General features: G+C 44.5%; 1 protein-coding gene across 2 annotated transcripts in view; it reads right to left on the bottom strand.

Annotated features, from left to right (window-relative positions):
* The window catches only part of sema5a (sema domain, seven thrombospondin repeats (type 1 and type 1-like), transmembrane domain (TM) and short cytoplasmic domain, (semaphorin) 5A), a 187,480-nt gene that overhangs the window by 131,590 nt on the left and 37,549 nt on the right, over positions 1–18,341 (bottom strand). For both annotated transcript variants that reach the window (XM_083778497.1, XM_083778496.1), the window contains exon 2: positions 13,198–13,410. In XM_083778497.1, the coding sequence (XP_083634623.1) occupies positions 13,198–13,345 (148 nt within the window). In that variant the 5' untranslated portion in view covers positions 13,346–13,410. The remainder of the gene's footprint in view (positions 1–13,197; positions 13,411–18,341) is intronic.

Genomic DNA, 18,341 nt, shown 5'->3' with positions numbered 1-18,341 from the left:
CCCCGAGGTAAGGAGGCAAGCCACTTAGCTGGCAGAGAATTTCCTGTTTCTTTCCCGTCTTAAAATGAAATAAAATATATAAAACTTAGTGAATAAATAAATAAAAACAACATCTGCACTGCATTTGGTTTGGTCCTTATGAAAGACAGATCTGTAGAACAAATACTAAATTCCGAGCGATAACAATAAGCGATTTAGCCTAAGACCCAGTGTGCGCGGTCGGAGCTGCGCTGGGCTCTGGATGTTATGTAATATTTCACGTGTACCACTCGTCATTGGATATAATAACATCAGATTAAGGCAAGAAAACGGTTAATCGGAAATTCTCCTTTAAATGTTGAAGGGAGTTGTCAGATCACCATGACATTTGGGCCTACTGTAAAGGCAGTTTGAGGCGTTTCATGGTCTCATGCACCCGCGGTGTGCCTCTCTGCCCCTCAACTTCTCTGCACGTCCCAAATAATCACCCGCCTCCCATTGAAAATGAATTACAGCTAGAAGGTCCTGGGTTCGATTCCCGCTCGGGACGCTGTGGGTGCTGGCGGCGTGTTTCCTCCTCCACGTCATCAGTGCCCATGCCCGAAGGCGGGGTTGGCGAAAGGGCCTTTCTGTGTGGAGTTTGCATGTTCTCCCCGTGTCCCCTAGGGTAGGTACCCTCACAAAAAACATGCAGTAATCCTGGTCACTAAACTGCCTCCCCCTGGCCAGCCGGGGCGCCTGATGGAGGGGAAAGGAACTGGTTGGAATAACGTGTTCCTTCCACGCGCTATGTCCAACCAGGGAAACTCCCCCCTGTCAGGTGTAAAGGAGCAACTTGGACACTCAGGCATGAAGGAAGCATGAGTTCAAGTCCGTTGCTCTCCCCTTGTCCCCCATATATGGGGACTAGGTTGGTGGAGGGTGTGTAGAGCCCAGGATCACATTAGATGGTTGACACAGGGGTGAAAAATGGGTTACAAAATCGTGGGATAAAAATATATATAAAAAAAGAAAATGAATTACTAAGGCGCGTCACTCGCTCCCCATCTGAAACAGCCTTAACAGTGCAAAAGTGTTTGCTTTATATTTAAATGTAAAGGTTTCCATACACCACCAAACACTTTATTCCCCATTATTTAAATGTAGAATAAATGTGTTATTGTGATTGTAAAATCCATGGAGATATAATGGCAGAGGCAAAGTTTTTAAGATTGCACTTGTTATTCTAAAGGCTTGCTCAGTTTGGCTGCTGTCTACAGCATAATATCATTTCTAATCTCCTTCCAGCCAGGGTTCAGTGCAAGAACGTAGGCAAGACCATCTGTTTTTTTTAAGTCTAAAATGCCTCCACAATCTGAGAAGCTCTGGCTAGCCAAATCAATAACTTATTTATTTATAAACCAATGGAGAGAAGAAAAAAAAAACTTGTATTGACTTTACTTGGATTTTTTGTTTGCCTGTTTTGTTTTCTAATTCATACTTTATAGTGTGAGTACTGTACACAATTCTGTTTTTCAGACACCTAAACATTTCATCTGACAAGAATAAATGAAGGATCCATGGGTCATGAGGTCCTGGGTTCAGACCAAATCATACATTGGCTGGTAGCTTACATTGATTGTTCTCTCACATAAACACTGCGTCTAATGGTTTCTTGAGAGGTTAAAAGTTTGGCTGAAATGCGCAGCAGAACAATGGCCTTCTCAACTAGAGACCTTCCAGACCATTTCCTTATTTTGCTACTGGAGCTCATGTCTACAGTCTACGTCGTGCATGCATGCGTGCAGTGTACCTAATAAATGTCTATGATAGTGATGAGATTCGGACATTTTCCATTTCACACTTGACCTTGTCTCTCAAATGCAAGCAAGTACATACACAGGGAGGGAGAGAGTGAGGGAAGAAGAGTGAGACAGAAACATTTATAAGTTAGAGAGGAAGATAGATGGGAGAGAGATAAAATGACAGAGACAGGATTGGACCGGGTAAGAACGATATATGTAGGAGAGAAAAACATCCCAGACAGAAATAGACATTTTACCCCTAACATGCATATCGTCACGGCGCCCAACCCATTAACCCCTGACCAATAGAATCAAAGGCCCTGGGCAGTTGCCGAGCGAGGAGGGCGGCTTGTCTCCAGCCTGGTTACCTGATATGGTCGCCGAGGGTGGTCAAGGAGTTGCGATGGCGACGTATGTTCGCCATCACTCAGCACATACCTGGTCCCTAGTCACAATAATGTATCACTGCTCTGGGAAACCGATACATTTTCACTCCCAACCCCCCTCTTTTTATGGTCAGCATGTGTTGGACATTATACCCCTTGCATTGGTAAACCATCACATGTCCACAGCCAACGTGTGACAATAGGTGAAAGGTGGAAGAAGTCCAAGAAAGTCCACGTAACCTTGCAAAGGTTTACGGTAATGTCGAGCAGTGAGATTTAGAAGGCATCACAGATATGCCAGATGTTTGTGAAATCTTTTGAGACCAGTCTCTTCGGGGGATTTTATTTTTTACTTTGACAGGAACCTTTCAATCATGAGCAGAGGTGGAGAAGAAAAAAGGACAGCAGAGTATATTCCTTTGCCACGCTTTATCTTCTTTTCCAGACACACCTGTCAGGCAGCATTTCAAATGAAACCTCACTCTGCCCTTGCCGGCTCAAAGGCAAAAACATGTGTTTCACCGACAAAATTTAATGTGGGTTTCACTGGCGGGGGTTTGGAAAGTGAAATCCTTGTTAAAGTGGCAAAGTTGCTCCCAAAGACCATACACGTTCTCCGGCTCTCATCTTTGGAAACAACAACATCTGCAGGCACAATGCGGCAACATCATTGGCTGCAGGACAACATCACGTTTTCTACAAATAGGTTTTTCTCTCCCTTTATCTTTCTCTCTTTGTCCCTCAACGCTCATCGAGTTCAGGAGTACAAGTTATCCAACTTCAAAGTTCCCAAGGCTAATACATTTTCATTAGCCTTTGTGAAATAAATATTATTTGGGAGAGTGCTGCGAACTTCACCCAGAAATGTAATTTTGCTTAATGGCCGCTCTGGATGGAAAGCAAAGTTTTGGATGTGCCTCTCCAGCGCCTGAGCTGGGCTCGTTTTTCAAGCCATAAAGAGAATCCCCAGCATACAAATGCGGTCGTGACAACCCCCCGGGGGGAGACGGCGCTTGATGAACCCAGCCTCTCCCCATAAATCTCCCTGAATCACCAGGGGAGGCTTGCTTGTAGCTGTGTGTGTGTGTGTGTGTGTGTGTGTGTGTGTGTGTGTGTGTGTGTGTGTGTGTGTGTGTGTGTGTGTGTGTGTGTGTGTGTGTGTGTGCGTGCGTGGTTGCTTGCTTGCGTGCGTGCGTGAGTGCGTGCGTGCGTGCGTGCGTGCGTGCGTGCGTGCGTGCGTGCGTGCGTGCGTGCGTGCGCGCGTGTGTCGTGCACGCGCGCGTGCGTGTGTTTGTCAGGGCGGGTGGATGGTGCAAAGGGTTCTAATAGAACACAACAGCACCCACAGGATTTATGGCTTTTTATGACGAGGCCAAGGCCCATTCTTAAGCATTCATAAGCAGGCAGTTCACAGATGGCCTCCTCCAAGGCTCTCGATGCAGCATGGCTTTAATGAGGACTATAGCTAAGTCGAACCCAAGGGCTTTTGCAGCTCGTAGCATGAGAAGGCAAGAAGGGGGGGGGGGGGGGGGTTGGGTCGTGAAAGTCACAGAGATTAATCAATTGCATTTCTATAGTTAGTTGCGAAGATGCTGACTTAGGGGGTGTGGTGATAGCTAATTTTAGGAGTTCCCCAATGAGTTATGTTAATGCAACAACGTTTCACACTGACCCAATCTTTAACCCCACTGAAAAGGGAAACAGCGGATCAGTGGAGCATGAGACATGAGACACCCACACTAATAGATACACAACCATGGATTTGGAGGACAACTCACAGAGCAGAGTCAGGGCACAGAGCCAGACACATACCGACATACAAGCTCCAGCCCCCCCACACACACTCTTCCCTTCAAACCCATATTATCCCCTGCACCCCAATCCCATCTTCTCCCTTTCAAAAACACTGCTGCGGTCTTCAGGCTCCACCACTCCAGATCCATTTGTTATTCAGTGTTCTGACATGGGGCGGTTGACACAAAGACAGAATGACAGGCTGTATAAATATTTACAAGAGGCTTCAGAGCCCCACGCCAGTCTCCAATTTGTGAGTCCTTAAAGTTGCTGAGGTACAGCCCTGCACGTCCTACAACAATGGCACCATATGGAACCAATTCTGCAGCGTGAATGGTTCTTCTGTGACTGGTGGAGTGTATAGGGGTGGCAGGGAACGAACACACACATGAACAGCCAATTGACTGTAATTGCGCCATTGTGGTACACCGAAAAAACAGAGTGGTCCTTTAACCTTCAGAGTGTATTACGGGTCATTTTTTACACTAGCACTCCAGATTTTACTTTGTAATGGCCACAAAAAGAATGGTGACTATTTGGTGAAGCTGATTTGAAGGAAATGATTTGGCTAAAGCAGTGGGTAAACAAGCACCTGCTCAATTTAACGGCAAGCTGTAAAATAAGGCAACATTCAGTTTAGTGACCACGGACATGTAGACGGATACGCACTTGAAGGTTTCTCCTAACCAGAACAGAACAAGCAAATTTTAGAAGAAAAAAATAAAAAGATAAGACTCAAGTTGTGTGCCATGGCCCTGAGGCGGCGAGTGAACAAACCACTGTGGAGACACAAATAACTGCACTGTAAAATATGTAACGTACACTTATGGAGCAAAGTCATTTGGGAGATGAGGTGGGAGGCGAAGGGGACAACCGTTTAACGAGATGACCAAACCTCTTCAGGCTGCTAAAAATGTGTGGCTAGGGAAAACACCATGCGGGACTTTTATTGCAGGGACAAATGAAAGACATACAAATCACAAAGTATGGGCAGGGCTGCATCCCCAGTCCATCTGCAGTATGGGCAGGGCTGCATCCCCAGTCCATCTGCAGTATGGGCTGGAAATTAAAATATGATATGAGTCATGACTACAACATAGCTGACCTTGGACATGAATAGAATGCAGCCAATGTTTTGGAATCCATGAGAGTAGCCAGGAAAAATAAATACGATAAAAAAACAACCCCAAAAGATCAATTAAATGGCATGCTATAGCCATAGACTGTAAGGAAATGTAACGGCAATGTCATCTATTGATTTCTACAGACCTGTTTTGAAGCCACTACAAATCTACCATCTTGGGCTTATCCAGTCCCGAATAGCAACAGAAAACAAATGCTATTGGCGGGTCTCAATAGAACCAGTAGAAGGCTAGAAGCCCTAGAAGCATACCCTACTTTATCATCAATTTAAAAATGAATAGGACAATCCATATCAAAAAACGGATATCATGGAAATTGAAAGAAGATATTAAACTAGTATTTATGTTTACTACAGCAATAATACAAAATGAAAAGTCCGGCAAATAACCAGTCACTTGATTCGAGTGTCCTTTTCTTTTTCTTTTTTTTACAGCAGGATATAGCGACACCTTCAGCGTTTAATGACTTCCTCATTGGCTTTCAAAACCGGATCCAAGTTGCTGCCTGGCTATAACATAATTCGGAACTGCATTTGCTCTCCTCTCTCCAGTGATGTGTTAGCTGGTCAGGAATGATAAAAGCTGAGTTTGGTCGCATGGATGTTAAAAAGAAAAAAGCCGGGTTCTCTCCTCAGAGACAAGACCCTTTATCAGGCTCTGGCTTGTGAAGACATTGTTTACACACAGTTTACAGCCTCTAAAAAAACCTTTAAAACCTGCACCTCCCACAAAACACTTGTTAAATACAGCACTTTATTAATTTATCTCTGGGGCTTTGAGCTGCAATAACAGCAAAATGCTTAGTCAGTACTTGAGCCAAAGAACTTTTTGTGGTAGACGTGGGTATTAAGTGTTTTTATAGCCCCTTTTCTTTGGGCATTTTCACGCTTCATTTCAGATAGGTTGTAGAGAGACAAGAAAGTAAGGGCAGAGAGTAAGGATATCGATGTAAAACATGACAGGGTCAGATTCAAACCCGGGTAACTACGTAAATGGCTTGTGCCAAAACATAAGAAAGTCCAACAAAAGATACAGTATCTACATATCAGCATATCCATCCAGTATGGAGGTTAGACATAACGTGCATGAACATGGCACCAGGTATTGGACATTAAGGCTCAAGAAGAATATAAGCCTGTTGTAGGGGATGTATACCCCTTTTGGAATGTTCCTAGAGCTATATTAAGACCTTTGTGGAATCATGGAGCGTGAGTGGAGGTTAAAGGTAAAACATCTCAATGGCTGTGCTAAACTGTACAGTATATGCTTTCTTTGTGAAACCATGCCATTTCTGAAACCGCCACATGAAGTGTGGCGGTTTCAGAAGTGTTGTGCCAAGTCAGAGAAACCATCCCCAGTAGGGTCAAGCCCATGCAAAGGCACACCCTTCCACACTCAACCCACAATCACCCACAGAGAGAGCAATAGTCTCTCACTGGAGCACAGACAGTGGAAGTGCAGTTTCAAGGGTAGAGAAAGGTTACACTCACATAAATTATTCAATTCATCTTTTTATTTAACTTTTGTCCTGCAGTAAAGTACTCTGTAACATGGAGCACACACCAATAGTGGGGAGGTGCTGACCACGGGAGATAAACTGTTGAAAATAAAGTTCGCACAGCTCGTGGCCACAATATAATAAACTTTATTTTATTTGGCTAACGACAAATAAAAAGGTATGGGTTGTGACTGCTCCACATATTCCAGCAGATAATAATTAGCATATTCCCATATCTATTTTCTCATTCTAATTCTGTATATGTCCTCCCAGTAACCCCGAACCTTGAACTAAAGAATCTAATCGATTCTGTGTTCCAACCTTCTGTGCAGAAGAGATGCCAACTGCCGAGCACCAAAGAGACCTTGGACTGAGCTTCGGGCAGCTTACAGTTCTTGGACCAAGTTCTGCTTCAAAGATGACAGTGAAGCTCTAGATGAATGTCCAACTGACGTTTGGGTTTGCCAGGGCGGCAGAGTGCAGCTTGCCTACAAATACATTTATCTGTTTGTAGTGCTCCCAGCCCAGCTGAGGAGCATATGCAGCCAGTCTAGTGCATTCCAGACACCCAGGGATTACACTGGAGTATGTGGAGACGGATGACTCACAAAGGAGTGTTATAATTGGTTTAAGGACAGGGCCAAACCTGTCTGTCTGTCTGTGTCTGTCTGTCTGTGTCTCTCTCTTTCTCCCTCTCCCTCCGTCCCTCTCTCTGTCTCCGTTTCTCTCTCTCCCTCTCTCTCTTTATCTCGCTCTCTCTTTCTCTCTCTCTCCCCCTCCTTCCTTCCCTCTCTCTGTCTCTACCTCCCTCTCTCTCTCTCACGCATACAGTTTGTTTGCATGGGTTCATATTCTGTAATGACTCATAGCTTTCCGTGTTCATTGCTTGAAAGCAAAGGCTATAATTTGATGAGCTTTTGAAATGGCTTTGTGTTCTGCACAGCCTAACAATGCAAGGTTTTCCAAAGCGCTACAAGACAACCATCAGGCCATGACAGGAAGTCTATTAAAAAACAAGGTAAAATACAACCGTTAAAAGGGAAGATTCATGGACAACACTGAGACACAATTAAAATGAGGGCTATCTCTTTAGCAGGGGAGGTGACTTGCACATTATAGAACCCAAAGTATAGCCATAAAATAGTGCTTCAAGGTAGTAAAAAGTGCGATGTTAAAAGTATAGCCAAGGCAATAACACACAGAACAATCTTTCTGGCTGCTATGATGGCCCCCAGGTGCCTCTCTTGTGGTTTTAATAACTTAAAGGTATTTACTTCTGATTCACTGGACTGCAGGGCAGGCCCTCTGCTATTTGCTCCTCACCTATTGCATCATCATTGCACCTTCCTACTGACAACATATTAAGCTGTCTAGAAATGTTTATTTTATAATTATTATTTTATTTCACACCTGTGTGATGAAATTCACCATCTACGGTATGTACATTGCCTAAAATTGCCCATGTGTCATATTTTGGACAAACTGAAAGTCCCGCTGAGGCAGCTCCCCTGTCACAATGCCCCCGGGCCATGGCTGGGCTCTATGCATTAGGAGAACGCTACAGTATGTGCTCTCATACTGCTGCCAGCCACTTAGCGCTTCGCTGCCCTGTGGCACCCTGGTCAGCACTCTGCTCAGCCTTCAGGGTTCTCCTGACGACCCGTAATGGAATGACCTTCACACTCCAGTCTAGTCCTGAAAATCACATCTGTTTCAGAAATGTAGACCTCACATCCATCCATCCATCCATCCATCCATCCATCTTCAACCGCTTATCCGTAGTCAGCTCCACCAGAGTGTTCCAGACGTCCCTCTCCAGAGCAACATTAGTGACTTCCTCCTGGGGGATCCCGGGACGTTCCAAGGTCAGTGAGTCGATGTGTTTCCTCCAACTGCGCCTTGGTCTGCCCCGGGGTCTCCTCCCCGACTTCAAAAAAGCATTTGATTCAATTTGGCACGAGGGTCTGATGTACAAACTGTTGGAAAGTGGCATTGGGGGGAAAACCTATGACATCATAAAATCAATGTACACTAACAACAAATGCGCAGTAAAAGTAGGTGAAAAGCATACAGATTTCTTCCCCCAAAGCCGAGGAGTTAGATAGCCTGAGTCCAACACTCTTCAACATATATCAACAAATTGGCAAAAATGTTAGAACAGTCTACAGCTCCAGGCATCCTCTTGGCAAACACAGAAATCAAATGCTTACTTTTCTCAGATGATCCAGCTGTCTCCAACCAAGCAGCAACTTGATCTCCTACACAAATTCCCCCAGACATGGGCCCTGACAGTGAACTAAGACTAAGACTAAGATCCAGCCGCCAAAACCATAAATTTTTCCTAAATACAATCCCACTAGAACAAACAAAAAACTATACCTACCTCAGCCTAAACATCAGCAGCACAGGGAACTACAACCAAGCTGTAAAGGACCTGAGAGACAAGGCAAGAAGGGCATTCTATGCCATCAAAGGAAACACAAAAAAGACATCCCAATTAAAACCTGGCTTAAAATACTGGACTCTGTGATAGAACCAATTTCCCTCTATGGTTGCGAGATCTGGGGACCATTAGCAAACCATGACCTTGAAAAATGGGATAAAAACCAAACCGAGACCCTACACACAGAATTCTGCAAATCCATTCTCCGTACCCAGCGAACAACACCAAATAATGCATGCAGGGCAGAATTAGGACGATACCCACTCATAATAATAATCAAAAAGATAGCACTTAAGTTCTACAACCACCTAAAACAAACTGACCCAGATGCACTCCATAACAAGGCACTCACACACACAGCGAAACTCTAGAGAGATGCCACAGAGTCACGACTTAGAAAACCCATTGGACTAAACCAAATTATAAAACAGCAAAAGGAAAACTATCTGACACATTGGAAAGAAGCAACACAAAAGCAGAGTAAACTAGAATGCTATCTGGTCTTAAACAGATAATACACTGTGGCAGAATACCTGAGCACCGACCCAAAACAAAGAAAAATCAGACTCAGTGAGCACAGTCTTGCGATTGAGAAAGGCTGTCATAGGCAGACCTGTATCCCGAGAGAAGACAGACTATGCACCCACTGCACACAAAATGAAGTGGAAACCGAGCTACATCTGTCCATTGTACCAAGACATCAGAGACACATACTTCCCACAGATTACAACTATACACAGAGATTTTGAAAACAAAAAAACTCCCATATCTGCAGTGCTGGGCGAAGTACGACAATGTGCAAACACAGCAGCACGATTCGTGAGTTGCTGTGATAGGAGAAGGACATCAAATGGAACACAACCACCCTAAAAACTAATCATTGTGTATAGTCCTGCACTAAACCAGCATCGAGTGATCTTGGTACATAGAAGTTGATCTATTGAAGACTCTCAAATAAGTTTTATTTTGATTGTATTGTTGCTTTCTACTTGAATTGAATTGAATTGAGACGCCCGAGAGGCGTCCTAACCAGATGCCCGAACCACCTAAGCTGGCCTCCTTTCCAGGCGAAGAAGCCTGGAAGTCTCTCTCGTGTGATGGAACTTCTCACCCTATCTCTAAGGGAGAGGCCAGCCACCCGTCGAAGAAAACAAATTTCGGCCGCTTGTCATGACCCACGCTTCATGACGATAGGTGAGAGTAGGAACGAAGATTGCTCGGTAGACAGAGAGCTTTGCCTTCTGGCTCAACTCTCTTTTCGTCACAACAGTGCGGCACAGCGACTGCAATACCGCCCCTGCCGCTCCGATTCTCCGGCTGATCCCCTCCTCACTCGTAAACAAGACCCAGAGATATACTTGAACTCCTTCACCTGGTGTAATGCCTCATTCCCTACCGGAACTGCACAATCCACCTCACGTCTTAATCTTTATCTTCCTCCTCCCCAAATCACATCCCATTTATAATATTATCTTCAGCTCAGCTTCTGTGGTAAAAGTTCCAGTTGTGGTAGAGCATCAGGATTGATTACTTATACAAGTTTAATTCTGATGTGGGATGAATGCACACTGCTTTGATGTGCACGACTGCATTTACTCAAAAGACATCAAAAGCCTCAATATTGACATTGACTTCTTCCTGTTGGATTCATCCAACATAATTTATCATATCCAATATTGCTGGCCGCCAAGAAATCTATAATATTAACATCAAAACAAGCAGCACATTAAGAGTAACGATCGATTTGTAGGCTATAAACTCCTGGTAAGTTTCATTTAAAATGTTTAAACTAAAGGCTTTGTTAGTTAGTTTGTATCTAAAACCGCTATTTAAGAGCAAGAGACATCTAGGAAACCACGCTGCAGTGGAGAACATTCCAGAAAGACAGATGCCTGTTATTATTTGGACACTGTTCATCTTGAAGGCTGTCTGCCTGTAATGAGACTGCTGCTGGCTTCGCTGCACAGTGCATGCACACAGGCTACTGACGTCAGCTGCACTATACATATACAGAGTGTCATACTGTATAGAGCAGTGGTTCCCAAACTTCTTCATGTCAAGGACCCCCAAAATGATATTAAATAGCCTGCGTACCCCCATTTGAAAAGATATGCCAGGGACCCCAATAAGAGAAGATTTTTACGGCTCTAGCAGTGATTCTCAACCCGTTTAATTTCAAGGACCCCCAGTTTGACATGCATTAGACTACGGACCCCCATTGAATAGCATTTCTATCTCTGGGACCCCCAATTTATATCGTAAAATCAATGCTAATTTAACTCTGAGAGCGTACAAATGGAACCAAATGGACCCGTTAGGGTCCATTTGGTTCCATTTGTACGCTCTCAGAGTTACAGACCCATAAGGGTCCATTTGGTTCCAAATTATCATTTAGCTGGGTCCCCTCTGGAACTCCCTCAAGTACCCCTGGGGGTCCCCGGACCACTGATATAGAGTATGACACCATTACTGTGTCCAAGGCTTGTGACATAATCGTTCCTACAGTATTCTAAATGTATAAGGTAAAGCCCAAACCCGGCATGAGCCAAAAAATACAAAAACTAAAAAATATTGGCCTATAATGCCCAAAACGGGGACCCCAGTGTAAAAGTTGGTAATAAACGCTGATAGCTTACACATCGCCGATGCTGGCAAGAACAACGTGAATTGATTGGAGCAATGCAGTTCACGCGATTCAAGTAGTTTGATTATCTTTATTGCGCCCAGCCTCATTACTCCCATTATCTTTATTTTCCAAGTACATTCTTGGATTATACCATGATGATCACTCTTGTGAAGGTTTTGTCAGAACTCTCTTCTCAGGGTATCATAGCTCTGACACCTGGAGCGGTAGTGACTCAGGAGGGAGACAGAGCAGTTGTCTGACATGGTAATCAGAGTCTTGTCCTTGAGCAAGACACTGAACTTGAAGCCTATTCTATTGTTGGCTAACCGCCGATAGCCTACAAATGTAGATTCAACAGTCTCTCTGCTGAGGTCACCTAGAGTAGAGAGTAACTTGATTCATTTGGAAAATGATTGCTTCAGCACAGCTGGTAGTTCAATCAGATATACAGTACTGTATCATAAAACGTGATGAAAGTCATGACGTTCTGCTCTCTTCCCATTCCCAGCTCGGCACAATGATCATGAACCGCGTGTGCGTATTACCCGAAACGACCACTTTGCTTTATTAACGCCCTTATATTTCATCCAGGGCATTAGGGCCACTGGGGCTTAATAGCCCATGCCGGCACTTTATGGAAGGCAAACAGATCGACCACATCTGACCCTGGCGGCTTGGATGTGGTCCCCTGGTGTGAACCACAGAGAAGAGAGAGCATATGGCGTTAGCCAGACTGTTAGTCATCCTGGTCCCCCTCACGCTCAATAGACTATCCAACTATCCATGAGCTAATGAAGACTGTGCACGGAAATAGAGAGAGGGAGAATGAGAGAAAGGAGAGAGAGTGTGTGTGTGTGTGTGTGTGTTCACGTGCGCACGTCACATGCATCCGTGCGCAGGAACGTGGCGTGCGTGCGTGCATGTGTACTGTATGTCTGAGCAGTGACCTTCGTCTTCCAGTCAATTACTCCTCAGGCAAAGGGCTATATGATTATCCTAGCCTGGGATCTCCATTGGCCTGGAAAGGGCTCAGTAGCACTTTGCTGCTTCGCGGTGGCTAGAAAGAATTGCATTGATTGCTATATTGATGTTTTCTGTTGGCAAAGATTTGCAGTTTTACATTACAGTTTGGCTGTTCAATAGCAACGTGGAGCAGGGGAAGGAGGAACAATGAATCTCGATTGCGGGACGTACTGAGTCTGAAAATGAGTGTAACCACCCAGCATAAGGGGTTAGAAGAAGATTAGTGGTTGCAATATCCACGGGCCCGTTGTTTAAGAATAGATTTGTGCGTGCGATGGGAAACAGGACAAAAGGTTGACAAGAGATGAAAGAACCTCCACATTTGATGTTAATAGAAAAACTCTGCGATAAAGAGGTTATTGGAAAGGATACTGCTGTCAGTGCTGTGTTTGTTTGTGTGTGTGTGTGTGTGTGTGTGTGTGTGTGTGTGTGTGTGTGTGTGTGTGTGTGTGTGTGTGTCTGTCTGTGTGTGTGTGTGTGTGTGTGTGTGTGTGTGTGGGAGAGTGCTGTGAGAAAACCCACCTGAGTGTGGAATGAGTGGGTGCTCGGCCTTGTGGCAGGGCGATTCGGGCAGCAGCACCGGCCCTCTCCTGCTGGCCACAACTCCGGCCCGCAGGACCAGCATGCACTGCAGCAGCAGCAGTGCATGCTGGGTAATGCGGCGTCCCATGAGTGGGGGCGGAGCTTGGCTCACTTCTCCTCAGGGCTCAGGAGCCAAGAGCATCAGAGAGACACCTGGGAGAGAGAGACAGAGAGGGAGATTAAAGTTAACACATTTTGATTTCACACTTGATTTAATTCTAGGTGAGATATATCTTGCTACAGTATATCACCTGCATATTGTAGCATATGCAGTCAAAGCTTCACCTGAAGACGCTGTGAGACAGCGAAAATAATTCTTTCCAAAACGTGGACAGAGGGAGGGAGAGGGAAAGAGAGACGGAGAGAGAGAGATAGAGATAGAGAGAGGCGTGACGGAGCAGAAGGAGATAGTGCAGAAGGAAAGGAGCTATGCAGGAGGAAAGGAGATATTGTTGGGAGTCACGCTGAGTAACAGCAGCTGCTGTACTCTTCACAAACAGCCAGGGACCCCTGGCCTCTCACCCCTTGAACATGAATCAGGGTTCTGTCATTCTTCACACACCTAGAGTATGTCTGTATTTGTGTGTGTGTGTGTGTGTGTGTGTGTGCACGTACATACATGCGTGCGTGTAAAATAAATATAATATACTGTCCCCTTTCATTGTTGTTGGGGTATTTGCCAACTGCATTTGCACATACCAGTAATGCGTCTGCATTTACCCATCCTAACTATTAGGAACAGTGGATGCCATTCATACAGCACGCAGGGAGCACACAGACAGGACGAGCCAGGGGTCGAACCAACAACTTTTTGATCCTCGGTCGGCCCCTTTACTCGCTCATCTACAGCCACCCGTGCGATTGTGTGTGCGTGTGCGCGTGCGTGCGTGCGCGTGCGTGCGTGCGCTCTCCAGAGTATCTGATAGCAGAGGGCAGGACTGGCTTTACGAGACCGGAGTGTACTGTGCATGTGTGTGTTTGTGTCTTTTTCTCTCTGCATGGTACTCCTCATGGGGCTCATTGACTATCTACAGCTGCTGTAAAACCATTGAACTCACTAAGGCATGTCTGCCAAAATGCTGGATGATATTAAAAACCCTTAAGGCTGCTTCAAAACCAAGCGACTGGCTTGAAGAACCTTAACATTATCAGCATTTGCGCCGTTTAGCTTTTCACAACCCGTACTGAAAAAAGAAAAGTAGTCTTCACAAAACATGGCCTTCCATATATCTTCTGTTAAATAGAAGTGCATATATTGCCTATATATATGCCTTTACTTTTCTGTGTGGGTGAAGTGAATTCTGTGTGCACACAGTGAATTGGATGTGTCCACATTTTTGCCCGGTCATAGATACATGGTGTTGTGTACTGTAGATGACGAATGATGATCCCTCCTCCGTGACAGCTGAGCGGTGTAGGTGTGAGGTGGAAAAATCGAAGAAAAAACTCCCCAAAAAAACAATGCATACCTGCCAAGATTTGTGGGCTGCGGCAAAAAAAGCAAGCGGGGGAAAAACAAACAAAATTCAGCAAGGTGGTGAGCAATGCCTCAGCAGAGATATTGCTCTACTTCTCTCTCTCTCTGCGTGGCCCTTTAGCCTTGGTATTGGATGAGAAGTATGCCTTTTATTTATTTATTTATTTCCTTTGAATTGAATGTTTACTCTATCAGCTGTGCACTGAGTAAATTCTATTACCCTGGGGGCCCGTGAAATGCGTTCAAAGACCATTGAATAAATGCGCGGGCATTGGGGATAAGTGGGTTTCCATCCAACTGCGGAGTAATGCAAAACACCTGTCTTGCACTGGAGGGGAAACCACAGACTGCGACAGACGGTTATTTTGTTTTGTTTAGAAATGATTACGTCTGTGGCATTTGTTTGGTATATATCTACAGAAACAAATCACACCCGTGTGAAGTGAGGGGCGCTCTTATCGTCATACATCATCATGACGTAAAATAGACACTATGCCTATTTGCTCAGACACTATGACGTAAAATTCTCCATTCATTGTGAATGGGAATGTAATGTTTGTGTAGGACAAACACGTGAACATACACTAAAAGCTATGAGGGGCAAGCACCCCTAAAGTGTGTAAAAATGGCCACATACAGGTTAACTTAGAGGCCTTAACAGTTTGACTGTTTTACACACTTAACCCGCATTTTAATCAACCCCCCTTCACTGCCGAGATTGTTGTATTACCTTTAGAGCATACGCTGAATTATTTTGGCTTTTAATCCGCGAAAATCCAGCGAAAAAAGCTCCCTCGGTTTGTTGTGATCCGAGCGTATCATCCACCATCTTGGTGCACCCGGAAGACGCACACAAGACTCGTCTCAATGAGGCGTTGCACCCCATGCATTTCCATTGGCCTCAATTTCCCAGAAGCCCTAGCAGCCCACAGCATGTGACGATTTCCGGTTTCGTCATCAAAGCGAAAGCATCTAGTCTCTATCTCCGCGACGAAGACGGATTTTCTTTTTATTTATTACAATACAGCGGATTAAACACATAAAACAAAAGGCGGGTATGTCGTATATCGCAGCGACAGTAACCTGGATTAAACCATTCCCGGCACGGAAACTGTTTTAATGGGTTTCCAGGCGGTCCCCAGAAAGATGAGCTATTAAATAACATGAAAATAACAGCACTGTCAATTTCTTCGTTTACTAAGATGATTTGACCCTCTGTATCTTTGAAATAAGATGTAACTGACATTTTGTGATCATTTTTCTAGCTATGCCATCATGTTTTAAATGTTTTGTTCCTGTTTCTTAGATGTTTAGTGGTTGTTTTTATTTTATGCCCTTGCTCATTGTAGCACTTTGAGATTCCCGCGAATGTAAAGTGCGTCATAAATAAAATCCATTAATATTATCATTATAAGTGCAACCCTGTTTTAACAAGTTTATCATGTTCTGTGTCTGACATAATATACTGTATCAGACACAGAGCATCAGCAAGAAACACTATTTTGCAATTGAGCAATTTGAGTTGATTTGAAATCTAAATGTAACCTTACTAGGCTATATAGTACATTGCTGCTATTTTCCAAAAATCTTGAAATAATCTTTAACAAAAACCTTGTGTGTGTTGTGGGTTCCTGGCACAAAATATTTTCAGATGGGGTCTGCAACCAAATACATACGGTATTAAATTGGGGGTCCTTTACATGAAAATGAAAATTATAACTGATTCCCACCATATCGGCATGTAACTCGGATGGCGGGTGCGCCACACAACGAGCCTCACGGAATGGCTAGCCAGCGTGCCTGCTAGGTTGTTTCGAAGCGCGCACGGCTCTCATCCGCGGGTGAAACACCTGCATTGTGGTGAGTTGGCTCTTTATTTAACGTGTCATTTGACATTGCTGATTTCTTCATCTGCAACCTTTTCCTGAAAGTGTTTAGAGAGCCTTGTTGTTGTTTTTGCAGTGTTTTTTTGCCTGCTGTAGCTGTGAGCCAGCATAGTAATCCTCGCTGTGCAGATTAACCAGTGCATTTGTCAGTCTCCTTGTCGTGTCTCATAGCATTACTACAATGATGAATGTCTGAATCCACTTAGGGAGCATGTTTCATCATCAGCTTGGCACGGAGGTGACACTGTCAAGGAAAACATGTGCGTAGACAGAATATTTATTGTTTTGCGTGACATTCAACCGGCTATAAGAGCTGGCAGACGCTGTGTATATTTTGGAGTGCTTTTTGTTTTTTTTGTGTCTGTCTGTCTGTCTGTCTGTCTGTCTGCGCGCTGTGTGTGTGTGTGTGCGCTGTGTGTGTGTGTGTGTATGTATGTATATGAGTGCTGTGTACTGTGTACACACACAGGGTTGTCAGATAGGAGCATATGCCACAACTGTCAAGTTGAGCTCTCTGCTGACCTCACTGACTGAGTTACGCTGCAGTTGACCTCATGTCAGACACAAGCAAGCACACACACACACACACACACACACACACACACACACACACACACACACACACACACACACACACACACACACACACACATTTCGATTTCTTTATTTGAGTCCACATTTATAAAATACATTAACAAGGGCACAAATATTTTCAGTTGCTTCTGATATACTACGCACTCGAAACATCACGTGTCTCAGTGCTTGAGTCCAAACAAGCCCTAAATGTACAGAATATAGGCAACACACACACACTTCAGTCTGTCATATTACCAACACCGAAAGTAAATCATGGGTACAAAAAGCACCTTCTCCTCCAAATAGACCGACTGCCTATAATGGAGGAGATTGAACAGTATGTTGCAAGCTGCTTTGCCTTACACTTGGACAACCCTATAATCCTCAAGCCTCTGACCACTAGCCTGTGGACATGGCCCAGGCTGCCAAATATAAAAACAATGAGCTGACACGTATAGCCCAGTTGTATAATGGCCTGAACTAATGGTTGATATTTTTGTATACACACACACACACACACACACACACACACACACACACACACACACACACACACACACACACACACACACACACACACACACACACACACACACACACACACAGTCACACACACACACACACACACACACACACACACACACACACAGGCCCAGCTTAATGCACAAAGCTTGAGGGGCACCACACGCCTGACCTAAAAGCAAAAAGTAGAGGCACTGAAATACAGTCCAGAGGCTGCTGAAATAGCCTTAAATCTGTGCCCAAATCGATGCGGTGTGTAGTGTTGTGACCGGGAGCAATGGCAGAAGCCCAACATATAGCTTCGCCTCAACGCAGATGGCAATCAAAGACCTCCAAAATCGAAGACCTCAGCAATCAAGTCGCACACTTCATTTGTTTCATTTAATTTTCATAGGTTTCGTTTCAATAAATTCATCTTAACTTAATGCTGATGAGTTTACTGTGTATCAGCAGAGATAAGTACTCTGCCTGTGACACACACATTCATTAGCAGCTAGCACGGTGCGGTCTGATCTAATCGAACACAGAAACCCACGGCTTGATTGGAAAATAAAAACCATTTGCTAAAGTTGTTGCATGGGTCCTGTGATATATGGGCATATTTTCTGTTTTCTCTCCGTCCG

Source organism: Protomyctophum parallelum (genome assembly GCF_964188405.1).
Source record: "Protomyctophum parallelum genome assembly, chromosome: 12".
NCBI classification, from domain to species: domain Eukaryota; kingdom Metazoa; phylum Chordata; class Actinopteri; order Myctophiformes; family Myctophidae; genus Protomyctophum; species Protomyctophum parallelum.
This window is presented reverse-complemented; position numbering and strand designations above follow the sequence as displayed.